The 26,465-nt window shown below is 38.2% G+C and overlaps 1 protein-coding gene across 1 annotated transcript; it reads left to right on the top strand.

Annotated features, from left to right (window-relative positions):
- The first annotated feature begins 64 nt into the window (after positions 1 to 64).
- Positions 65 to 26,465, top strand: SAR1B (secretion associated Ras related GTPase 1B). The gene is made up of 7 exons (XM_032837776.1): positions 65 to 176; positions 12,916 to 12,991; positions 16,889 to 17,008; positions 21,348 to 21,413; positions 23,112 to 23,215; positions 24,376 to 24,507; positions 25,829 to 26,465. The coding sequence occupies exons 2-7, from the start codon at positions 12,934 to 12,936 to the stop codon at positions 25,943 to 25,945; spliced, it is 597 nt and encodes a 198-aa protein (XP_032693667.1). The 5' UTR covers positions 65 to 176; positions 12,916 to 12,933; the 3' UTR covers positions 25,946 to 26,465.

The raw sequence follows: 26,465 nt of genomic DNA, 5'->3' as shown, positions 1-26,465 counted from the left end.
GGGCTCGTGGAACGCTGGCCTTGCGGACCATCGGGAGGGAAGCACCCACCCCCCCACCCCCGGCCCGGAAGGAGCTGACGGGAGCTGGGACCTCGGCAGCCATCGCGCTTTGCAGTTCGAACTAGGAGGTTGTAGGGCGGACTCTAGGTGGGGAATTGCGATCTCTCCATTCGCAGGTGAGTGGCGGTCTCTTCCCCCGGTAGAACCGGCAGGCGGCAGCTGTGGATCGCAGGGAAAGTGCACTTTTCGGGCCTGAGCCCACCGGGGCTCCCGGTTGCGGCCAAGAGAGAAAGGGGTCCCTGTTTTCCTCTCCGGAGTCAGGCAGCACTAAGGGGAACGGATTCTTTTCCTGCTCTGCGGTGGTCGCTGTTAGAGTCCTCTGGATAGTGCACCTGCTGCTGTCAAACGGCGTCATTTGAGGAAAGAACGAGCTGACTGTAAGGCGCAGATAAGCCCTTCCTTCCCCTCAGCCTGAATTTCCTCACCTGATCAGGTGAAGGCGGCCGGGATCATTGACAGCTCGGGACCCTGTGACGAGGTGTTTTCAGTTCTCCCAGTTAGTGTGCTGGCAAAGTGAGCTTCCTTACTAGAACTTAACGTTTGGCCATAGCCCAGGTCCCAGGGGAGTGGGAGAAAAGATAAACTGGTTGGGGGAAAACTAATAATTTATAAATTGTTCCCAGATTTTTGAACAGCATAGAGATTTGTTTTGACAACAGCTGAAACTCTGACCTCACTGGCCCAAAAGCCAAACTCCTTAGGTACTTAAGGTATTTGGTACACTTGGGCAAAACGAGGTGAGGGAATCCTTTTAACTTGAAAAATTAAAAGTAGTATTATTTGCATATTTATCTGTCAAGCTCAGTATTTCCACGGGTCTTACTCTGAAGAATATCCTAGGTTCAGTGTTAAAATACCAGTTTAGAGGATGAAAGAAGGGGCGACTGGGTGGTTCATTCCGTTAAGCCTCTGCTCATGATCTCAAGGTCCTGGGATCAAGTAGGGCGTGGGCTCCTTGCTCAGCGGGGAGTCTGCTTCCCCCCCTGGCTTGGGCGCACCCTCTCTCTTTCTACCTCAATAAAATAAAATCTTTAAAAAAAAAAGTATGAAAGAAAAGGAAACATTTACTGTCTCCTATGTGTGAGGTGCTAGCCATTCACACAATTCATTAAGGAAGGTAATGATATCATCTCCATTTTACAGATGAGGAATAAGGGAAAATTAATAATTTGTCAATAATTGTGGTGCTGACATAGTAAAGCAATGTATATCTAATACTTTTTTTTAAGATTTTATTTATGTATTTGACAGACAGAGATCACAAGTAGGCAGAGAGGCAGGCAGAGAGAGAGGAGGAAGCAGGTTCCCTGCTGAGCAGAGAGCCCGACGTGGGGCTCCATCTAGGACCCTGAGATTATAACCCAAGCCGAAGGCAGAGGCTTTAACCTACTGAGCCCCCCAGGTGCCCCTCTAATACTGTTTTGAGGATTTACATTCATTACCAAGATATTTGGAACTTAACTAATCTTATAGTTCAGTGGCATTTTCTTTTTTTTCTTTCCTTTTTTCTTTTTCTTTTTTCTTTTTTTTTTTAATTTATTTGACACACAGAGATCACAAGTAGGCAGAGAGGCAGGCAGAGAGAGAGAGGGGGAACTAGGCTCCCTGCTAAGCAGAGAGCCTGATTCGGGGCTCGATCCCAGGACCCTGAGATCATGACCTGAGCCGAAGGCAGAGGCTTAACCCACTGAGCCAGCCAGGCGCCCCAGAAAAGGAATGTTTTGACTTTATTTTAGAAATGTTAGAGAAGCATTGTTAATAATTACAAAGATAAGCAGTTGAAAAAAGTACATTTTAACCACCCTTTCCTTGCACTTCAAGCAGGAACTGAGACAAAAGATTAGGCTGTCAGGAATGAAAATCACTGGCACATTGTTTGAAGTTTCTAAGTCAGAATTCTATAGTAATGATGATTTCTCCACCCTCTTTGAGTGTACTTGGCTGATACTCATTTAAATGATTTCTCTGCAAAACATTACTAAGCAAAAACCTTTAAAATTACACGTTTGAAATATTTCTTTTGTAAGTGATGAACCACTGAATTCTCCTGAAATCAATATGCACTGCATGTTACTCACTAGAATTTAAATAAAAATTTGAGGAAAAAGAAAAAGAAAATTATATAGCTTTTGAACAATTTCAATTAAGCGTATTTTAAGGGGGCGCCTGGCTGGCTCAGTCGGTGGGACATGCTACTCTTGATCTTGGGGTCGTGAGTTCAAGCCCCATGTTGGGCCTGGAGGTTTTTTGTTGTTTTAAGGATTTTATTTATTTATTTGACAGACAGAGATCACAAGTAGGCAGAGAGGCAGGCAGAGAGAGAGAGGAGGAAACAGGCTCCTTGCTGAGCAGAGAGCCCGATGCGGGGCTCTCCTAGGACCCTGAGATCATGACCTGAGCTGAAGGCAGAGGCCTTAATCCACTGAGCCACACAGGTGCCCCTGAAGGCAGAGGCTTTAACCCACTGAGCTACCCGGGCGCCCTTGGCCTAGAGGTTTTTAAAAAAAGTATTTTAAGGTTTGAATTTGTCACTGCTTATATTGATTTTCATTTTCTTAATTGAGTATAGGCAAGTGCAGTACTCAAGATTCACAACTTTTCATAACAAAGCATTTTTCCCCCTTCTCTCACTTTTAAAAAAAATCCTATTTATATTTGTCACAGATTTAACCTTCCAGTTGAGTGTCACTTTTCCCCAAAGGAAACTTGAGTTTGTATTTTTTGTTGATTACGTGAATGCAAAGGTCTAATTCCATTACTATGATTGCTATGCATTCAATCATAAAATGTTTTCTCGAGTTTTGTATTTGCATCACTGTTTCAAAACTTTAAAGGCTATAGAAAGAAAAATCTTAAGAATTTTAGGGGAGAATATTTATAAGGGCAGCACTGTCTCGAAACATTTAACATTGTTACTTTTCATCCTTGGTAATGCACAGGGCCTTACTGAAATTCTATAAAACATGGTCAAGCAGAGTTTGGGCTCATATTTCTAGTCCTATTTGAATTTGAAAGAGAAGTGTGCATAATTTCTGAATTCGCTTACAGGTAGTTTACTGATCTTATGGAATTTATGCACATTTTCATCATAAACCCGATGAAGTTGAATAGAAAATTATGATTAATCTTTTCTAGTAAATATCTTCACCTAGAGTCGAAGGAAATTACTCTAGTACCTTCTCTGGTGACCGTGACAATGTTGTTAATATTTAAAGTTAAGTTATTCATGAAAAGTATCATTAAAAACTTCTTCATATCGGGGCACCTGGGGGGCTCAGTCAGGTAAGCATCTGACTCTTGATTTCTGCTTAGGTGATGATCTCAGGATTGTGAGAGGGAGCCCCAAGTCAGGCTTAGCTCTGGGCATGGAGCCTGCTTAAGATTCTACCCCCCTTCCTCCTCCCACCTTTTTTCTAAAAAATTTTTTTCATTTTAAAATACTGAAGTTTTTCCATATTCTTGTTAATGTTGAAGTTAACTTGAAAATTGGCATTTAGAGTTTATGCTTTTGAGGAGGCACCTGGTTCAGTTTATAGAGTGTACAACTCTTTATCTTAGGGTTATGAGTTCAAACTCCATGCTGGGTGTAGAGATTACTTAAAAAAAATCGTTAAAAAATTTGTTTTGAATTTCAGCTAATTTAGTCAGAATGAGTTAATGCCACTTTACATTGTGTAGTATTCAAAATGTTTTTCAGATACATTATCATAATTAATTATTCTTAAAACTCTGTGAGGCAGATAACATTTCTATTATAGGTAAGAAAAAACTGGAGCTCAGAAAGATTGCCTTTCCCAGAAAAAAATAATAGTATTTCAAAAGATGCATATTAAATCCAGATTTTTAAAATTCTAGGATAGGAACTCACTTGCACCATAGCTTTACCATCCTTTGCTTCCCAAAATTAATAATGTATTGTTTCTGTAATGTTACTCTGGTGTTATATTTGCCTTTTTAGATCATTGGCGCTTTTATTTTTATTTCTGTTTTTTAAAATTATTTTCATTGACATATAATGTATTATTTGCCCCGGGGTACAGGTCTGTGAATCATCAGTCTTACACATTTCACAGAACTCACCATAGCACATACCCCCCCAGTGTCCATAACCCACCCACCCTATCCCTTCCCCCTATTCCCCCAGAAACCCTCAGTCTTTATTTTTTAATAATAGCTTTATTGATAGTTCACATACCATAAAATTTATCCTCTTAAAGTATACAGTTAAAAAAAAAAGTATGCAATTCAGTGTTTTTAGTATATTCACAGTGTTATGCAATCATCACCACTATCTATTCCAGAACATTTTCATCACCCAAAAAGAAATCCACTACCTATTAGCAGTCACTCCCTGTTTCCCCTTACCTCCCTTGTCTGACAACCACTAACTTAGTCTGAGAACTTACATGTTCAGGACATTTCATGTAAGTGGAATCATTCATTTAAGTTTAATGGGAGAAGGCTTTAAGCAGTTGTTTGTAATTTGAGAGCTTCTGCTCGATTCTACTCTTAAGTGCTGATTTTTGTGTTACTGGAGTAGATCACTTTTCTAATCTGTATAGGCACTTTCCTGTTTGTTGTTCATGCAATAAATAAATCTGCTGACGTGTATATGTTTCCTTATTGACCTTTGCTCTTCACATGTCTAATAGTGTATTCATGGTGTTGTGTAACCTCTTCTCAGGGCTCAGGTATCTGTGGCTAAGTAACTTTATTCTTAGTTGGGCATTTTTATTTCTACTTTGAAATGACTAATGCTTGCTACCTTGTTTTAAGGTCCTTAGAAACCACAACTTTATAGAAATATTATTATCTCATTATCTTCTAAAGCAGAGTTTCCCCATATGTATTAATAAATTATTTCTCTACGGGCAAATTTTACAACAGCAAATTTGGACCATCTTTATGCAAAGTCATTTTTCTTTCAAGGCTTACCCTATTCCACTCTCTGTCAGTCTCATAGCTTTCACCTACTAACAGTCATCTTCAGTGAGGAATTCCTTTTTTAGTAAATTCTGCTCTCAACATGGGGTTCAAACTTAGGACCCCGAGATCAAGAGTCACATGCTGCACTGACTGAACCAGCCAGGCACCCTTTCAAGGACTTTGTCACTTGATTCACAATCTTGCTCTCTCTAGCTCTCCGTTCTTCCAGGTGATTCTGCTGTCAGTGTGGACAGTATACCATGTGTCCTGGCTTCCCCTTTCTTTCACTCCAGTTTTCTTCATCTGTCTGTGCCAGAGCCAGGCCTTGGAACTTGCCACCACCCAGACCTGATGCTCTTGAATTTCTGAACGCGGCATTCTCCTCCAGTTTGCTGACACAGTTCTGCACCATCTTTCACTTTACTCGCCCTTTTTACTATGACTATCTCTACAGTTGCTTTTTGATCAGATTTTTCCCCCTGTTCTCTTAGTTCTCTTCTGTGAGAAGCCTGCCTTTGCTCCCAAGTTTATCCCTATATGCTAGCTGCCTTTATACCTTTACTCACACAGCCTGAACTTTTGATCATACCACTTCAGCCTCTCACTAGGACTCTCAAATTCCTGTTCCCCTTGTCTTTTTTCAGGTCCTAATCCCTGTTCACTCCATGTTCTGTAAAGCTGATCCTTGCTGGGAGGTGAGGGCAGCAGGGGAGGTTGGAAATCCATGCAGATGGGCAGAGCTGTGAATGTTTTTCAGCCCCAATCAAGCACTTGTCTCTTTTTAGCAGTCCTTTAACTTGATCTTTTCCCCACAGTAGCTATTTGAATCTTCACTCTGCTCCTCAGAAAAGTCTCTGTACTTGTTCTTCACTTTTGTTGTTGGATTCCTGCAACCTCCTCTGTACGTTCCTGGCTCTCCTTCCTTCCTGCTCTTAGAGCAGACGTGCTCTCAGCCCTGGCTTTTCTTGAGACTTTGCCCTTTTGCTTAATTCCTTCCTTCCCTTTCTCTCTCATCTTTAACCTCTCCCTTTCTGCTAGCTCCTTATCAACATAATTAACCCTTCTTTAAGAAGAAAATCCCATTCTTGTCATTCATTTCAAACTCTTCGAAAGAGGAATCTTTCCTTACTGCCTCTAACTATTGACCTTCTGTCCTACTCTCTCCATAATAACAGCAGCCAGGTATTAAGTACTTATTTTGTGCGTTTTATCTTACTTGATCTTCACAACACCCTGCAAGAGTTTGCAAAAGAAACTGTAGCTTGTTCTAAGGTCACACAGTTAATTACTTCTGGAGACCTGGCTCTGCTGTGCTTTAAGTACTGGCCTTGGGTCTCCAGGACTTCTGCTCTGCTGTGGGCTGCTTATGCTCTCAGTGGTTGTCACCTTGTCACGAAGAAAGCTGTGACATCTCTGCAGTGGTACTTCGTGGGGCTAACTTTTTCCACTTTTGCCACCATCTCTTCTTGGTTTTTTGTTTTTGTTTTTTTAAGATTTATCTGAGAGAGTGAACGAAACACAAGCAGATAGAAGGGCAGAGAGAGGGAGAAGCTGACTCCCCTCTGAGCAGGGAGCCTGACTCCGGGATCAATCCCAGGACCCCACAATCATGACCTGAGCTGAAGGCAGATGCTTAACTGACTGAGCCACCCAGGCGCCCCTCTTCTAGTTCTATCCTTGCAGGGTTCTTTTGGTTCTTCCACTCCTCTGTCCCTTAAGACCATCTCAAGTGAAAAGTCATTTCTTCCATAGCATTTGGCTGGTGCTTGAGGCAGGAGGCCTTTAGGCAGAATAGGTGGGAGAAATTCATTTGTTGGTTGGGAAGGAGAATGGGTAGAGGTTTTAAGGTGGTAAAGTATAGGTCACCAGCAGTGAATGGCAAGTGGTTCACTTTGACCCAGGGAAAGCTACAAATAGAGAAGATTTAAGCTTGTAAAGGTGACCAAAAGATAGATAGTGGAAGTTCTGAATTATAGGATGAGGAGTTTGAATCATTTCTTAGCCCACAGACCTCCAGTGGCTCTCTATCCAAAGGTATAGGGTGGCCATATAATTTCATATCTAATCAGGATGTTTCTGAGAGTGAAAGGAAGCACTATTAATAATTGTACTGGGGCACCTGGGTGGCTCAGTGGGTTAAACCTCTGCCTTTGGCTCAGGTCATGATCTCAGGGTCCTGGGATCGAGTCCTGCATCAGGCTCCCTGGGAGCCTGCTTCCCCCTTTCCCTCTGCCTGCCTCTCTGCCTACTTGTGATCTCTCTGTCTCTCTGTCAAATAAATAAATAAAATATAAAAAAAAATAATTGTACTGAGCTAACTTTGCGGAGACTGTCCCCAGCAAGCTGGGAGTTATAGTCACCCTGATCATGCAACAAGTCAATCTAAGATGACATTTGATGAAGCCATTCTGGAGGGTGTGTACAAACTGGTACAAACAGAATTTGAGGTTAAGATGATAGTTTGGGAATGTGATTTAAGGTTCTTCACTTACTGGTGCCTGTATGAATCAAATAAGCTTGAGACTACAAAAACTGATAGAGCTGGGATATAACTAACTGGATGTGGGATGTGAGGGAGGAGGAATTACACATCAGAGTTATAAGCTGGAGTGATTTAAAAAAATGGTACATAACCATTTAAAAAATTTTAAGCCTTGGGGTGCCTGGGTGGCTCAGTCTTTAAGAAGATGTCTGCCTTCGGCTCCAGTCATGATCCCAGGGTCCTAGGATCCAGCCCCGAATTGGGCTCCCTACTCAGCAGGAAGCCTGCTTCACCCTCTCCCACTCCCCCTGCTTGTATTCCCTCTCTTGCTGTCTCTATCTCTCTCTGTCAAATAAATAAAATCATATATATATATATATATATAGTATGTATGTATATATATATATATATACATATACATATATATATATATATATGTATATGTATATATATATATATATCTCTTTAAAAGAAAATCTAGGCCTTGGAATGCCTGGGTAGCTCAGTCGGTTAAGCTTCAGCCTTCAGCTCAGGTCATGATCTCAGGGTCCTGGCATTGAGTCCCACATCGGGCTCCCTGCTCAGCAGGGAGTCTGCTTCTCCCTCTCCCTCTCCCTCAAATGGCCACTTCCCCTGCTAGTTCTCTCTCTCTTTCTCTCTCTCTCTCTCTCTGTGTCAGATAAATTAGATTTTTTTTTTTTTTTTTGACAGACAGATCACAAGTAGGCAGAGAGGCAGGCAGGGCGGGGCAGGGGGAGCAGGCTCCCCGCAGAGCAGAGAGCCGGATGCAGGGCTCGATCCCAGGACCCTAGGATCACTACCCGAGCCAAAGGCAGAAGCTTTAACCCACTGAGCCACCCAGGCGCCCCTCTGTGTCAAATAAATAAATAAAAATCTTAAAAAAAAAAAAAAAAAGAAAAGAAAATCTAAACCTTTAAAACTGTCATAAAGCCACTGCAATGTAAGAGAAAGGGAATGGACCTGGAAATCAGAAAGACCCATGTTTGGAACTTGAATGTGACAATCCCTAATACCTGAAATTTAGTTATTGTAACTTCAGTTTCTTCTTCTGTAAAATGGAACAGTAATGTATTTACTTTGGGGACCAGTCAGTAGAGCATGTGACTCTTCATCTTGGGGTCCTGAGTTCAAGCCCCACATTGGGCATGGAGCCTACTTAAAAATAAAAATAATATAATATTTACTTTGAAAGGTTGTTGGGGTATTTAGTGGTGACATCCACAAAGTGCCTGGTCCTGTGTCCACATGGTAGGAGAAATAGAGCAGCTAACGCTGAATGCTTCTTCCATGCCAGCTGCTAAGTGCTTTGTGTGTAGTAATGGATTTAATCTTCACGGCCATCTCAGGTAGCTATTATTGTCCCCAGTTTACAGGTAAGGAAATTGAAATAACTTGTCTAAGGTCAGTGGTAAAGTCCTGGCTCTGTAGCTCTTGGTTTTTTTTTTTTTTTTTTAAAGATTTTATTTATTTATTTGACAGAGATCACAAGTAGGCAGAGAGGCAGGCAGAGAGAGAGAAGGAAAGCAGGCTCCCTACTGAGCAGAGAGCCCAATGTGGGGCTCCATCCCAGGACCCTGGGATCATGACCTGAGCCGAAGGCAGAGGCTTTAACCCACTGAGCCACCCAGGTGCCCCTGTAGCTCTTGTAACCTTTCAGCAAATCATAATGCTTACAGAGGTAGCTGCTACTTCTTGTGAGCTTTGCTTTGTTAAATTGAAAGACTGATTCAGTATTGTTTCTTAGGTCCAAATGTTTCAGGTAGCAAGCATGAGACCAAACACCTAAATTTAGTCTCAGATTTGTTCCTCATTCTGACTTATGCCTCACTTGTGACTATCTGTTGACTAACGCTGTTTGCAGCCCCCTAACCTGTCCCATCACAGTACCTGAGTTTTTGCTGTCCTCACTTCGTTTCACACCTCTGCACATAGTATAACAACGAACAACCACTTAGCAAACTCTTATTTAATCTTCAAGATTCAGGCTGAACATCATCCAAGAAACCTTTCCTTAGCTACAACTTGTTGCCTTTGTAGAACTGTGGAAATAGGACTGTGGATGTAGAGACAAGGAGGACTGGTTTTCTCTTTTTCTATACAGAACATAAAGTCATTTGTGAGCATACCATACCCCTTCCTACTGCATTACTTCTTTTATTCTGATTTTCCACTGTTAGGATTATTAATCCACTTGTAGTTTAAGATTTTCAGTATGGTCAGTTTTTTTTTATTTGTGTTTGTATAAATTTTGAAATTCTATAGGGTAAGTTGTTACCATCCTAGATAATATCCTATTCAGTTTTAACATTTTTCAGTTGAATTACATTTGTGTAGCTAACTTACCTCTCTAGACTATAACCTTTTCAAGAGAAAGAGCCATATTTATTATCATATTTGTATCCTGTATGGTGTCTAGCTCAGGATCTTGGACATAATATGAATTTGGTAATCATTAGAATTAAATAAAATGTCTTAATATACCACTGCTTAATTTGATTCCCTGCAGTAAAAATTATGATTCTATTTGAAAAATAAACATCTTACCTAAAAATCTTCAGGAAAGATAATTCCCTTATGTATATTTTCTGTGACTACAAGTTTCAAATTTCTACATGACCTACAAGAATAATAAAGAATGAGATATAATTTTCAACTTGAGTAAAATAAGAATTTCTAAGGTACTGGATTTTTTTTTTTAAGATTTATTTAGAGAGAGAGAGCAAGCGAGTGGTGGTGAGGGTCAGAAGGAGAGAGTTTTGGGATTTAAGATTTTATTTATTATGTCAGAGAGAGAGAGCACATGTGTGCACAAGCAGGGGGCTCAGCAGGCAGAGGGAGAAGCAGGCTCCCTGCTGAGCAAGGAGCCAGATATGGGACCCGATCCCAGGATGCTGAGATCGTGACCTGAGCCAAAGGCAGGTGCTTAACCAACTGAACCACCCGTGCATCCCTGGATTTTTGTATATATTTGTGGCTCTTCTAGTTCTCATTCTTGTGCTACTGACACATGAAACTTCATAATTTGTGAGTCACTCTCAGTCAGGAATGGACTGATTGCAAGAACAAAATTTTGCTCTTGCGTGTTAAAGTAAGGGGATGGAAGAGGGGAGAGGCTATTGCCTGGATCCAGGGAATATCCTAGTAAATACTGCTAGGACTCCTAAACTGGAGGTAGGTGTCTCTTTTGTCTCTCACTTTCAATGCAATATAATCTCCTAACACCTTATCATCTAGCATCCTTGAGTTCGGTGGGCCTGCCTGGATCAAGGTTGGCAGCCCACTGACGGAAATGGTTAAAGAAAGCAGTGTCATGGAACACCTGGGTGGCTCAGTCCTTAAGCATCTGCCGACAGCTCAGGTCATGATCGCAGGGTCCTGGGATCAAGTCCTGCATGGGGCTCCCTGCTCAGCGGGAAGCCTGCTTCTCTCTCTCCCACTCCCCCTGCTTGTGTTCCCTCTCATGCTGTGCTTCTGTCATATAAATAAATAAAATCTTAAAAAAAGAAAAAGAAGTGTTGTGTGTCACACTTGTCTAAAGAATGTCAAAGATAGCAGAACTTTTCACATTGGTAGGACTTGGCCCAAATTTGGGCCTGGGTTTTGTTTAGCTCTAGAAAATGAACTTTGGGGGCGCCTGGGTGGCTTAGTGGGTTAAAGCCTCTGCCTTCGGCTCAGGTCATGGTGTCAGGGTCCTGGGATTGAGCCCCGCATCCAGCTCTCTGCTTAGTGGGGAGCCTTCTTCCCCCTCTCTCTCTGCCTGCCTCTCTGCCTACTTGTGATCTCTCTCTGTCAAATAAATAAATAAAATCTTAAAAAAAAAGATAAAAAAAAAGAAAATGAAGTTTATTGTCTGAAAATGTATTTTTGTGTATGTGATCTTTCATTTCTCCAGGATTTTTTTCCCTTTTCTTTCTATATTAGCTTTATTAGTTATCAGGCCATGTCAAGTTAATGCTAAACGAAACTATGCTCTGCATTTTCTACTGTGATTTAAGAAAATGTTTTTTTAATATTTAGTAATATGATTAAAATTTGAAAAATGCAGAAAGATGATAGACTCCCAAATTTGCCACCTATTACCATCTGCTATAAAAGACCAAAAGTAACAGAAAGTGGGTTTTTACTCCACTTAGGTATAATCAGACTTGGAAAACTTACTTAATTATCATAAATTTCCTTGTTTCATCTCTTTCTCTTTGCTCTTCCTTCCCCCACTCTAAGGTTTTGGTACGTATTTCATAGACCATACATACTTCATTTAAATTACTGTTGAATATAGATTATTTCCAAAATTTTTCTTACATAATGCTTTGATGCACATCTTTTATACATGAAGATTGTCTGTATTTAGGACAATTTCTAAAAGTAGAATTCTTGGGGAGATTTCTGGGGGGTCGGTTGATTAAGCATCCCACTCTTCATCTCAAGCTCAGGTCTTGATCTCAGGGTTGTGAGATAAAGCCTATCTTTTATAAATAAGTAAGTAAATAAATAAATGAATAAGAATCCTTGGGTCAAACAGTATAACATTTATTACTGCTGAATTAGTTGTTAAAAAGATTTGTACCAATTTATACTGCCACTAACTGCCTCTCTTACCACATTTTTTCCAGTTCTGGCTGTTACACTTCATTTTCGTGTTTGCCACTCTGATTGGCAAGTAATGGTCTCTAGTTGTTGTTGTTTTTCTTTTTTTTTAGTCACTTTCTTTTGGTGGGTTTTTTAAAAATGGAAAGAGCTTTTACTTTTTCTTTCTTTCTTTTTTTTTTTTTAAGATTTTTTGTATTCGTCAGAGAGAGAAAGGGAGAACAAGCAGGGGGAGAAGCAGGCTCTCTGAGGAGCAAGGAGCTCGATGAGGGACTCCATCCCAGGACCCTGGGATCACGATGCAAACCAAAGGCAGACACTTAACGACATCCACCCCCACAACCTCCTTTTTTTTTTTTTTTTTTTTTTTTTTTTTTTTTTTTTTAAAGTAAGCTCTACAGCCCGCGTGGGGCTTGAACTCAGGATCCTGAGATTAAGAGTCGAATGTTCTACCAATTAAGCCAGGCAGGCTTAATTGTTTGTATTTTAATGGCCTTTTTTTTTTTTAATGCATCAGTATATATCAGATTAGACCACCCCGGATACAGGCACCTAGGTGGTTCAGTGGGTTGAGCCTCTGCCTTTGGCTCAGGTCATGATCTCAGCATCCTGGGATTGAGCCCGGCATCAGGCTCTCTGCTCTGCTTACTTGTGATTTCTCTCTCTCTCTCTGTCAAATAAATAAAATCTTAAAAAAAAAAAAAAAGAAAAAAAAAGACCACCCTGGATATGAATGGCTGACTCCTTATAGTAAGGTTCTTGTAGGATTATTTACTCAGAGTTCATGTTTAATGTTGTTCAAAATGGTGACTACTGAATTCAAACACTTTCTTTTCCAGACCCAGTAAGATTTCAATATGTCCTTCATATTTGACTGGATTTACAGTGGTTTCAGCAGTGTGCTACAGTTTTTAGGTATGTTGGCTCTTTGTTCTTTATTGTTATCCCATTTAATCCTACTTAAATAAAAGTGCTTATTTGTCTAGAGCCTCTTTATATTATAACCCAGTAGTTGTGAATGTTAGCTTAGAAATCATACAAATGTAGTTACTCATTGTGTCACTTGTAAATTATGTAGTCTTGGGCAAATTACTTTTTCCACCTTAACCTTAGTTTCCTTATCTGTAAATTAAAAATAATTCCTACCCCTTAAGATTATTGATAGGAATATTATTTACAGGAGTAGCTACCTTTGATTAGCCACTTTATCCAAGTGCTTTAGATACTTTATCTCATTTAATACAGGAATTCTCTGCTTTATTTTTGTTACTATAAAATGCACATTCCATAAAGTACCTTGTATATCATAACTGGCAGCCTATAATCTGCTAAATAAGACTTGTATACCCAGCAAATCTGACTAGTGATTTTCCTCTCTTCTAGATTTTAAAGAGGAAAAATTTTAGCATCTCATTCTCTTATTTACACTCTCAACTTCTCACACTTTCCAGTGAAACAAGCTTTTGATTAACTTTTATGTTCTGATGTATACAATTTTATTATTGTAGTAATTAATGAAGATATTTCTGGTCTTGTATTTTCAAATCATGCCCTAAGTTTAGTCTCCATGTAATCATCATCTTGAACTGGAACAAAGAGACGCATTTCATGTAATTACAGAGTTGTCAACATAATTCCTCACTGGCCACAACCATACTTATGAATTATCATCTTCTATGTAAATCGCTCTTTTTCCATAAACATAATTTTAACAAAGGAAATAAATTTTGTTTGGAAAATACACATTTTGTTTGATTACTATGTATTAAAAGGACAAAAATGTAAGATCAAATTTTGTCAGTCTATTTTTATTTCTTATTTAGACCTCAATGTTTGCACATTTTTTAAAATCAAGGTTTGGGGTTGTTTTTTTTTTTTTTTTCCTTTTTAAAATAAAATTCCTCACATTTTATAATGTCACTCTACTACAGGTCAAATATCAGATCTCTCTACATTACCTCCTCAAGAGCTCTTAAATATTTTTATCAGATTGAAATATTTTGTTACATATTTGCAACAGCTGGGTCAGAAATAAACATTTTAAACTTCATTATACTGGGATAACCCAGGTTGTAACAGGTTGGTATCTATATCTCAGTTTATAGAAAAATTAATGTCTGCTGAACTATGTTGAAAAAGCAAAATAAATTGCCTCATACGCAGGAGCAAGAGGTTAATAGGGCTAACAGTGGGAGGCAGTGTAGAGAAATGAAATGAACCAAAGCTTTGGCATCAGGTGTGATTTCAAATCTTACATCTAACTTCAGCATTTGAGCAAGTTAACTTTAAGCCTTTGTTCCCTTCTGTAAAAAAGAGGATAATAGTATTTACTTAAAAGAGTTATTTTGAGGATACATAATGTGTAACAGCTTGCTTAATAGTGCCTGTCACAAGATAAGGATTTAGTCCAACCCACTTTAAAGATTAAAGTTGAAACTTTGTAGGTGTTCCCTTTTGGAATCTTATCCAGTGCACTTCTACTACTTAAAAGGATGGTAAGATTGATTGTGATTGCACTGGTTAGAAACAATCTGTTTAGAAACATTTTAAGAAATAGAAATGTCAGGGTGCCTAGGTGGTTCAGTTTGTTAAGTGTCTGCCTTTGGCTCAGGTCATGATCCCAGGGTCCTAGGATGGTGTCCCACATCAGGCTCCTTGCTCAGTGGGGAGTCTGCTTCTCCCTCTCCCTCTGCCCCTCCCGCTGCTTTTGCTCTCTCTAATAAATAAATAAAATCTTAAAAAAAAAAAAAGAAATACAAATGTATTAAAAAAGTATTAGTCACAATTCATAATTAAATAAGAAATGTAGTATCCCAGCTCAAGTAAATATGGAAGACAGTCTTCCCCTTAGGATCAGAACTCTTGGTCACTGGGTTATCAAAAGATTAGGACTTTAAAAAAAAAAAAATTAGGACTTTAAACAATTTACTTCTTAAGCTTCAATGTGGATAAAGAATTGGGTATTATTTTGGCATGAACTTATTTAAATGGGTAACCTGAATTACAATGCCTTATATCTTTAAAAGTTCATTTACTGGCTGAGTGAATATTTTTGGAATTGCTACTATGTCCCCAGTGCTCATGTAATTCCATGGGTATGAGACAATTAAACACATGAAACATAAAGTTCAATATTACTACATACCCTATTAGAATGTTCAAAAGTTGGACATTGACAATAACAGATGCTGACAAGAATGTGGATCAGTAAGAACTTTCATTCACTGCTGGGACTGCAAAATGGTACAGACACTTTGGAAGACTGGGTGATTTCTTACAACACTAGACATACTCTTACCATACAGTCTAGCAGTTGTGCTCCTTGGTATTTACCCAGAGGAGTTTAGAGCTTAGATCCACACGTGAACATGCACACTGATGTTTTATAGCAGCTTCATTTGTAATTGCCAAAACTTGGAAGCAACCAAGGTATCCTACAGTAGTTGAACAGAGAACTAAACTGGTTCGTCTAGACAATGGAGTATTATTCAGCACCAAAAAGAAATGAGCTATCAAGTCATGAAAAGACATGGAGGAAGCTGAAATGCATATTACTAAGTAAAAGAAACCAATCTCAAAAGGCTACATACTGTTTGATTTCAACTATATGACATTCTGGCAAGGCAAAAAGGCAGAAATATGGAGACTAAAAAGATGAGTGGTTGCCAGGCAGTGGGGGAAGGGTGGGATGAACGGGCAGAACATACAGGATTTTTAGGGCAGTGAAAATACTTTGTATGATATATTAATGATGGATGTATGTTCTTATATGTCTATCAAAACACAGAATATACAAACTAAGAATGAGCCGAGCCCTAAGGTAACTCTGGGTGATTATGATGTATCAGTATACGTTCATCATTGGTTAAAAATGTACCATTTTGGTGAGTGATACTGGAAATCTCTGTACTGTCCTATCAGTTTTGTTGTAAACCTAAAACTCCTCTGTGGAAAAAAAACCTTTAAAAAAAATAATAAAGCTCAATTTTGAATTTCACAGTAAATGCCAATCTCTTATAAATTGGTCAATGCTCTTTTTCCTGTCACTTCCTCTATCAGTATTGGTTGATACATCTAAATCATGTGCTTGGTTTTTTTTTTTTGTTATTGCTTTAGTTTTCGGCAGTTCTGTGAATAGTTTAACCATATTCTCAGGGAAATTTGACAGTGACCTAAACTTTTTATTGAAAAAACTCATATGATTTTTATGGTCATATGTGCTTAATTTTTTATCCACCATGAAAATTCCTTTAATTTTCCTTTTGGTCCAGCTTCATAAATACATGATGTCAAGTATGCTACGAGTATTTCTCTAATTGAGAACATTGCTATTTATCCCTAACTGGTCAAGGGAATCAGCATTGTGGTATTGAGACAGGTTTAGGTAACACATTCAATGACTGGGACAAAGTTTAGTTTTGAAATGATTTGAGGGGTGCCTGGGAGGCTCAGTCCATTGAGCATCTGCCTTCAGCTCAGGTCATGAGCCTGTGATCACGGTCAGATCCCTGTGCCTACTGCTCCCCCTGCTTGTGCTATCTCTAGCTCTCTCTGTCTCTCTGTCAAATGAATGAATAAAATCTTAAAAAAAAAAAAAAAAAGACCTGAACTTGCAAATCATGACAGATTTAGAATAGCTCTTCAAAACAAAAAATAGACTAGAAATTCAAGCTTATTCAAGCCAATTTATAAAATCTTACAAGTTCAAAATATATTTTCCTTATGTAAATGTTATACTATACTTTTATTTGAAGTCTTTTGCTTGGAAAATCTATGTCAGAATTTTGACTAATCATAGCTCTTACTCTGCAGGATTATATAAGAAAACCGGTAAATTGGTATTTCTTGGATTGGATAATGCAGGAAAAACAACATTGCTACACATGCTAAAAGATGACAGACTTGGACAACATGTCCCAACGTTACATCCCAGTAAGTATATTCCCATGTACAACATGTTACTTTATCAAGTGATACCAGTTCATAGGCACTAACAAAAAATTTTTTGTCTTTCGGTGTTTTTTGGTGTATTATGATCGGGTGATATGACCTATTCTTAAAATAGTATAATAAATCATAGCTAACCCACTCCACTTCCAAGAAGCACATCTAGATCTTAAAATAATACACATAGATTTTTTTCAGTTAGTATACCCTTCTTCAGCTAGAGGAATTAAAGTTACTGTCTCAGGGATTTTAACATGATTGAGGTCTTTCCAACCAGATATTGCTTAGGCTATAAATAGTCACCGTTACCTTGTTTAGATAACCTAAATTTCTTTCAAGTTTTAAAACTACTTCTAATCATTATTCAGCGGACAGATTATAGTCTTACACTTTGCTAGTGACTCTCAATTTATTAACCAGTCAATTCTCTACTCTGAGAAACCTCAACAAAGTATCTGTTATAAAGACCATAGAATTATTCCAAAAAACAGGGCACATACAGATACATTTATAGAAAGTTTTAGAACAATTTAGAACAATGATCTGACAGTTCCATTGCTTTCTTTAAGAAAGACTGCCTGAATGACATTAACAATGACTCTATAAATCACTTACTACATACCATCCAGTAAGTATATAAGGTTATATCATGGTACTATTTGAGAAAGTAAAGTTCATGTTAAAGTGACAAAATTATTAGAATAGAAGCCTAATTTTTTTTTTTTAAGATTTTATTTATTTATTTGAGAGGAAGAGCGAGAGAGTGAAAGAGTGAGCACAGGCAGATGGAATGGCAAGCAGAGGCAGAGGGAGAAGCAGGCTTTCCCACCAAGCAAGGAGCCCGATGTGTGGGACTCGATCCCAAGATGCTGGGATCATGACCTAAGCCAAAGGCAGCCGCTTAACCAACTGAGCCACCCAGGCGTCCCTAGAAGCCTAATTTAAATACCTGTGACCTTCTGTCACTTGAAAAGACTATGAGTCAAGTAGACATAAAGTTTTGTTTTTTCATTTTTTTAAAGATTTTATTTATTTATTTTGACAGAGATCACAAGTAGGCAGAGAAGCAGGCAGAGAGAGAGGAAGGGAAGCAGGCTCCCCGCTGAGCAGAAAACCCAATGTGGGGCTCGATCTCAGGACCCTGTGATCATGCCCTGAGCCACTTGGTACCTCTAATTTTATTTTTTTAAACATCGAGCTCAAAAACAAGCTAATCACAGATTAATTATGAAATAATGAGTGTAGATTTAAATAATCAGCATAAAATTGAACACTGGACCAGAAAGTAGATAATATGATAGTTATTTAATTCAGTAAATATACAGAGAACAAGGAAGAAGAATAACAAAAACAAAGTACTATTTTATTGATAAAACTTTTAGTTGGAAAAGGAAGATTTCATAAAACTGATACATCTTTTTTTATATTAGGATAAGAGTGGAGCTTGGCAAATAAGATTCTGATACAAGAACAATACTATTAAAGAAAAAAATGATAATTGTGAAATTGAGTATATAAATTGTATGCAAAAACAGTTGGAAGAGACTACAGAGTGGTGTGGTATTATATTAGGTGTAAGTCAGTTAAAAAAATTTTTTAAAGATTTTAAGTAATCTATACACCCAACATGGGGCTTCAGTGTATAACCCTGAACAAGAGTTGCATGCTCTATGAAATGAGCTGGCCAGGCACCCCCATTTTTATATTTTTGATGCTGCTCTCCTTTATTCATCAAATATTTATTGACACCTACTTTATGTCACACATTGTTCAAAGTACGAGGAGTGAAAGCAGTGGCACAAAACAGTTGCCATCTCAACTTTCCTGCCATTCTTGTTCATTTTATCTTAACATTTTTCATTAATCAAGAATATATATGATAAAGGTAATATGTATCTACCCTATGATCTGACAGTTCCATTGCTAAGTATTTATCAAGAAGAAATGAAAATACATATTCGCCAAAATCCTTGTACAAGAATGTTTATACCAGCTTTCTTTGTTATAGCCCCAAACTGGAAACAGTGCAGATACCCATCCCCACCAAAAGAATAAATGATGAAATTCTATTCAATAAGAAATAGGGATAACTATTATATACAGTATATATTATGATGCTTGGAAGAAGATGATCACAAAAGTTACATACTGTATGGTATCATTTATATGAAATTCTAGAACAGGTGCAACAAACCTGTGATGATAGAATTCAGATTACTCCTGGGAGTAGACAGTGAGTGGGAAAGGGCAAACTCCCTGGGATATTAAAAGTTTTCTGTGTCTTACTCAAACTGGGACATTTTATAAAGTAGGGAGTATATTAGTATATTAGGGATTGTAACCATAAAGGTAATTTCCCAAGTAAATATAATTCAAGCATTATATTTACCTTATGGAAAGGAACACACTTTGAACACGAATTGTATTGGTTTATTCAGTTGGGAGGCTACATAAAGAATTTTTAATAAAATACTCTGGGGCCTCAGCAATATAATGGATAGTTAAAATTATACTGAACCTTTCATTATTATTGTAGGGGACTTCTGCTTTTGTTCTGGGGCAGTAAGAGCATCTGGAATTATCACACTGTAAGCAGCTAGAAAACTGGACAAACATATATACTACAACTGTTTTCAGAACTGGACAATATCTAACACAGGACTATGATTCCCGAGAGAAGGAAAACAAACCTTTCTTTATTCAAGTTTTACCACAGAGATAATCTTCAGACCATGGTGCAGGGAGAAGAAATCCAAACATAACCCAGTAGCCTTGCTGAGGTGAGACAGAGACTGAGGTGACGAGAATTTGCTTGGCATAATACCAGAGAGGAAGGAGCTCTACAGACAAAGAACTGCAGAAAGGTTCATGGCTAAATACCAATCCATGTGCATAGGGTAAAACTCCCCTTGGCCAATCAAAAAACAATTTCTGGAGAAAGAATAATTGTAGCAAAGCTGTTAACCAAATAATTCTCAGAGTTCACATGCGCCCAGGAACCATTCATATTCCCACCAGCCGCAAAGGAGAGATCTGGCATTCACTAGAGACTCCAGAAGGGCCATACCTTAGTAATGGGGCAGAAGTACTGGCAAAGTAAAGACAACTGTAACCTAACAAAACTTAAAAACTGATCTGCAAGCAGTATAACTGTCTGCCAGCACAAAGTCCACCTCACTTCAAAGGAATACAGTGAAATCCAGCATCGAGTAAAAAATGACGAGACATGCAAAGAAGCAGTAAAGTGTGACCCAAAACCAGGAGAAAAATCAGTCAGTAGTGATAGACTCAGAAGTGACTAAGATCATGGAATTAGTAGATGAGGATGCCAAAAGAGCTGTGATGAATGTGCTCATGGACTGAAGGAAAACATGAAAAGAATGAGGAAAGAAATGGAAGATACAAGACAGAACCAAGTGGAAACGTCTACAAATGAAAAAATAACAGTAACTGAAGTAAAATTTTCACTCCATAGGATTAACAACAAAATAATGCCAGTACTGCAGAAGCAAGGACCAGTGAACTTAAGTCAACATAATAGAAAGTGTATAAAATGAAGCATAGAGAAAAGTGAAATGAACAGATACTCAGTGACTTGCAGGAAAATACGAAGCAGTTTAGGGCATCTGGGTGGCTCAGTGGGTTAAAGCCTCTGCCTTTGGCTCAGGTCATGATCCTAGGATCCTGGAATCGAGCCCCGCTTCAGGCTCTCTGCGGGGGGCCTGCTTCCCTCTTTCTCGCTGCCTGCCTATCTGCCTACTTGTGATCTCTGTCCATCAAGTAGATGAATAAAATCTTAAAACAAAAACAAAAACAAAGCAGTCTAGCCAACCTATACTTGAAGTCCTAGGAGAGGAAGGGAGGGAGGGAGCAGAAAAAAATTTGAAGACATAGCAAAAATTTTTATTGCAACCATGTTTATCATTAAAGACTGTCATCACTTGGTAATATGACAGCCATGAGAGAAAATTTCCCTGGTATCATCTAAGAAGAATTATAGAAAAAATTATTAGGTTGGAGCAGTTACTTGAATTCACAGCAAATAATTATCTGAATAGTTAATATTTTCAGCAGGAGAGAGAAGGAAAAAAAATGTTGGATTTGTGGAGGTTAGTGAATACTAGAATATTATCACGACTTGTGTTATGTTGTCAGTATAAATTGAAGTATATCTAATTACAACAAATTCTTGTATTAGTGCCTAAATGTTTGATTTGAACTTATTTGCAGTTAATCAAACATTAAGTAGCAATATATACCATGAATGGATATCTGATTTTCTTGTTGTAAGAATATATGATTTTCTTGTCATATTGTTATTTAGCTTCAGAAGAACTAACCATTGCTGGCATGACCTTTACAACTTTTGATTTGGGTGGACATGTGCAAGGTAAGATTCTATTACTCTTATAGTTGCTCTGTTTTAGTTTAATAAAAATGTGGCCATTAGTTTCCAGTTCATGAAATATTGTTCTGTTCAAGGAAGGCAGAGTACACTTAAAATTTAAGAATTGTTACCACGAGATAAGCTTTTTTTTTTTATCTTTTTTTTTTTTTTTAGATTTTTATTTATTTATTTATTTGACAGACAGAGATCACAAGTAGGCAGAGAGGCAGGCAGAGAGAGAGGAGGAAGCAGGTTCCCCGCTGAGCAGAGAGCCCGATGTGGGGCTCGATCCCAGAACCCTGAGACCATGACCTGAGCCGAAGGCAGAGGCTTAACCCACTGAGCCACCCAGGCGTCTCACCACAAGATAAGCTTTAAACCAAAGTGATTTTCATGATACTCCTGGTCAGTTTAAGTCTTAATTGCTTTTGGTATAAAGCATGTAACCTAAATTTAGCCTCTGTCCTCTGCTCTAATCGACATTTCACCAATTGTCATAGTCATGTTATGATGTTACTGCTCTGTATTAAAAACTTTCAATGGCTGACCTACAAAATGGAAGCCATACTCATTGACCTGGCATTTGAGATCTCTATAATCTGATCCCAGTTTATTTTTTGAGTCTTTATTTTCCCCTGTTCCCTTTTCTATTCTCTGTTCTCCAACCAAACAAAACCCTCTTGGTGTTGTTCTTCCTCTCTGTGCTTTTGCTCATGCCATGCCCATCTGCACACAAGTAACCCACCTTCAGGGCCCAGTGTACGTGTGGCTACTTCCCACTCTCACCTGGGAATGCTCTCAATTATATTTCCATGGTGCTTAGTGCATTTGTGTAAATGTCTACAAGTTTGGAAAAGACTGTGTTATCTCCTCTATTAAACTTTCAGGAACTCAAGTGTATTTCGTATGTCCCCCAAAAGACATGACAGTACCCAGCACATGGTAATTCATAAATAGTGAATATTATAAAGTTGGTGGGCATTCTAAGGCTCCTGTGACAAATAGTTGAAAAGATTTTGGTGGTTGTGGCTAGTGAATGCACATTTGAGACATTATAATTATTTGAAATATATATGAAATACTCCAGAATACAATGGTTAGAGAGAATTGGAACCTAATGGAGTCTGAGACTTAATTTCTGTGTTGCTTTTAAGATATAAAACTGAAGTCAGTAAAAAGTTGCTTACCCCTAAGGCACTCCTAAAACTTCTCTAAAAATAATGTCATAGAAAAATTACCCTAAAGGTTTTGTTGACTTCAGTTAATTTCTGTTGTAACAGTTTGCTTTATTATTTTAACTTAACAAATCTGTACCCACTAATTTCCTCCTTTCACTGACTCCGAATTTATCAGTGGCAAAATAACTGCTAAACTTGAAATGTCAGAAAATGAATATTGCATATAAATTTTAAAAATAATGGCAGTCATCCAGTGAACTTAATGTGCATCATTGTCCATTAGTAGCAAATAATAATTCCATTTCTAACTTGGGAGAACTGGAGCAGAGTAAAATATTTGACTTGCTCACACTTGGTCCTCTGGAAAAATTTGGCAACCCTGGGTTAAAGATGAACTTGAATATATAGTGAAGTGGTAGCAGCTAAGGGATAATTAAACTTGGTTTCTTGTTGGACTCTTCCATCAAACCATCTGCTAGGTTTGACCGGCAAATAAAATCTAACTCCTGATTGTTTTTGTTAGCTCGAAGAGTGTGGAAAAACTACCTTCCTGCTATCAATGGCATTGTATTTCTGGTGGATTGTGCAGACCATGAAAGGCTGTTAGAATCAAAAGAAGAACTTGATGTAAGTTAACTAAAACTAAACGTAGCTGAATCACTCTGGTAAGCTTGAAGAAATAGGTTGGAGATCTAAGTATCAGAGTGCAGATTTTCTGTAGTCTCTGATAAAACTCCTGGCAATTTATGGAGCTCAGTGGTTAACTCTGCTTAGAACACAGAGACAGTAGCTTGGAGTAATTGTAGCTATTGAGGACATACTAGCACAGACTTTCTTCCTGAAGACCTAAGCTCACTCTGTGCAGCATACCTTTGTAGTATATTTCATGTCTGTGGCATACCTGGAGTGCCTTGGTCTTGAGTCCCTGGTCATCCTAGATGCCATTTTCTTCAGGAGTTGGCCGGAACCTGGAAATGGTATAACATGCTATCTTAGTCACCACTTCTACGAGTGAGTGGAGGCATGTGTAGGTACTACTCTTCCCTCTCTCCCAGGTCAGATGCTTCATAAAGTGGCTCAGGATCAGCCAGGAAGGCCACGGCTTGATCTGGGACCACAGAGGAAGCAGTGATTTGACCTGACTATGCCTCTGCCCAGTGCAGGCAAATAATTGTTCATGTGGCAAAATCCAGGTAGGTTCTGTGGTCATGGAACAGGGTCACAGATTTCCTGACTACCTACTTTGTGCCAGGCATGTGTATATTATATCATTTAATTCCCAGATCAACTCCATAAGGTAGGTGCTACTATTCCAAATTCGCTTTGAGCTTCATTGAGGCTTATTTGTCCAAGATCTCACAGTTCATAAGCAGTAGAACTGGAATTGAAACCAGGTCTATTCAGCTTCAAGGTGTTTGTTTTAGAGTCCCTTAGTGATTCACAGAGCGAGCAGCAGAGTTGAGCATTTACACAAGGAGCTTACAGTTTCTTTGAGCTCACTTTTTTGTGTGTTTTTAAGGTTTTTTTGTTTTTTGTTTTTAACTCCTCTTTCCACCCAGCTTGGAGCTAAAACTCACAAGGCTCAGATTAGGAATTGCAGGTTCTACTGACTGAGACAGCCAAGCACCCCAGATCTTATTTTCAAATGTACAAAAAGTTTGTCAATGAAATTTGGCAGAACTGACATGCTATGGTAGAGAATAAGTCCTTGATACTCATTGGTATCTTGTCATAAGGAGCTCTTCAGATAGTTTCATATCAACATCTTGTCTTTCATTTTGTTTCAGTCACTAATGACAGATGAAACCATTGCTAATGTGCCTATACTGATTCTTGGGAATAAGATTGACAGACCTGAAGCCATCAGTGAAGAGAGGTTACGAGAGATGTTTGGTTTATATGGTCAGACAACAGGAAAGGTAAATAAAACAGTTTTTTTTTTTTTTTTTTTTTTGACTAGTGTGAATATTTCATTTGACGGTGTAAAGGTCTTTCAGTTCAATGTCTTACTTATTTTTATCTTCTGAAATAGTTTAATTCCAATATTAGCACTGACAGTAATCATGGTGATTAGTCCAACTGGCAGTCTGCCTTTTTTTTTTTTTTTGAGGTATAACTGATATATAATGTTAGTTTCAAGTATATAACAAAATGTCTTTTTAAATTACTGTTGTCCAACTACATATGCCCGTTATTATTTTTTTCATAAAAACTCATTTGTACATTTGGGTCTTTAAATGTCTTTATGTGTTTTCTTTCTACCACTGAATGAAACCTTTTCTTGGGGATAACAAGAATGTCAAAACTCATGCTTGTGGGAAACCAAATGAAAACTTTCAAAGCTTTATTTGTCACAGATTTTCAGAATTAGCCCCCAAATAATATACTTAAATGTTTAAGCATTCCAATAGTGTATTTAGACCCTGAGTTCATCAGAGATAAAAATAAAATGTAAATTTGAACATAGGAGTGTTGGGGGATTTTTTGAACATAATATATTTTTTTTAAGATTTTATTTATAGGAGAGAAGGAGAGTGAGCATGAGGGGGTGGAGGAGGGAGAGGGAGAAGCAGACTGCTGAGCAGGGAGCCCCATGCTGGGCTGAATCCCAGGACCCTGAGATCATGACCTGAGCAGAAGGCAGACCCTTAACCAGCTGAGCCACCTAGGCGCCCCTGAACATAATACTTTATAATAAGCTTCAAAATGCGTTATTTTTGCAGTCAATTTTTACAGTCAATTTGTATGAGGGAGAGACCTTGGTATAGAAAAATCTCAGAATATACAAACAAAATGTCCTTGGTTTATATGTATTTCTTTCAGAGTAGAGAAATACTGCACTGTTTTGAAGGAGACTCTGGTGTTAGGGTAGACTTTAGTCTGTTTTCGGTGTCTTCTTTTCAGTAAGTCAACTCCCCATTTTTAGGAAATGCCTTGTTTAGTCATAAACCTACTCAGAAAGGTTTGTCTTTAATATTAGTGAAGCCGGCTTGGGTAACTTAAATTTTTCCAAGTCAAAGACTGTTTTCATTTTTATGTGCCTCACATACTCCCCTCTTTCCCACTGAGTGAGAGGAGGAGGTTTCTTGTGTGTCTAAGGCACTTGTCTGCCCAAACCCGAGGCTTAAGCACAGTCACCCTTTGTTCTGAGATGTAGAAGCTGCAATTCAGCTGTAAAGTGGAGCTTTTATTTCATAAAGAGGTCATCCATCATAATATAATGTCTGTCTTCCCTTCTAGGGCAATGTATCTCTGAAAGAACTGAATGCCCGACCCTTAGAAGTTTTCATGTGCAGCGTGCTCAAAAGGCAAGGTTACGGAGAAGGTTTCCGTTGGATGGCACAGTACATTGATTAACAACCACTTGCATCGGTTCCAGGTCTCACCATTCAGGCCTACTCAGAGATTTGATCCACTCAACATGCATAACTTGAATTCAATAGACTTTTGTTGGTTAGAAAACAGATTTTTTTAGATTATTAATATTATATCAACTTAATTTGAGTGCAAATTGAAAACTGATTCAAGTTTGAGTATCACAATGTTAGCTTTCTAATTCCATAAAAATAGTTTATACAGTTTATAATCTGACATTATCCCCAGTGCCATTTATAAAGAACAACTTTCCAGCAGTACATTTGAAGCACTTTTTAACAACGTGAAGCTATGAATACAAACCATGTTTAAAAGCTCATCATGTTAAATTTTTATGTACTATTTTGGAACTAGTTTTTAAATTTTAGATTATATGTCCACCTATCTTAAGTGTACAGTTAATAATTAGGTTATTGATGATTGCATGATGCCTTACAGTTTTCAATAATATTTTTTCTTATGCAAACGTCATGCAATAAAACACACCCTGATATTTGGCATC

The sequence above is a fragment of the Lontra canadensis genome, unplaced genomic scaffold (genome assembly GCF_010015895.1).
Source record: "Lontra canadensis isolate GAN:19392208 unplaced genomic scaffold, GSC_riverotter_1.0 scaffold99, whole genome shotgun sequence".
Classification (NCBI taxonomy): Eukaryota; Metazoa; Chordata; class Mammalia; order Carnivora; family Mustelidae; genus Lontra; species Lontra canadensis.
Note: the sequence above shows the minus strand (reverse complement) of the source record. Positions and strands in the feature narration are given on the sequence as shown.

What these genes read in the sequence shown, in the direction of transcription:
- SAR1B (XM_032837776.1), top strand. Translation starts at nt 12,934, where the DNA reads ATGTCCTTCATATTTGACTGGATTTACAGTGGTTTCAGCAGTGTGCTA. An exon ending in CAGTGTGCTACAGTTTTTAG is followed by an intron (nt 12,992 to 16,888) that starts GTATGTTGGCTC and finishes CTTACTCTGCAG; the next exon opens with GATTATATAAGAAAACCGGT. An exon ending in ATGGTCAGACAACAGGAAAG is followed by an intron (nt 24,508 to 25,828) that starts GTAAATAAAACA and finishes CTTCCCTTCTAG; the next exon opens with GGCAATGTATCTCTGAAAGA.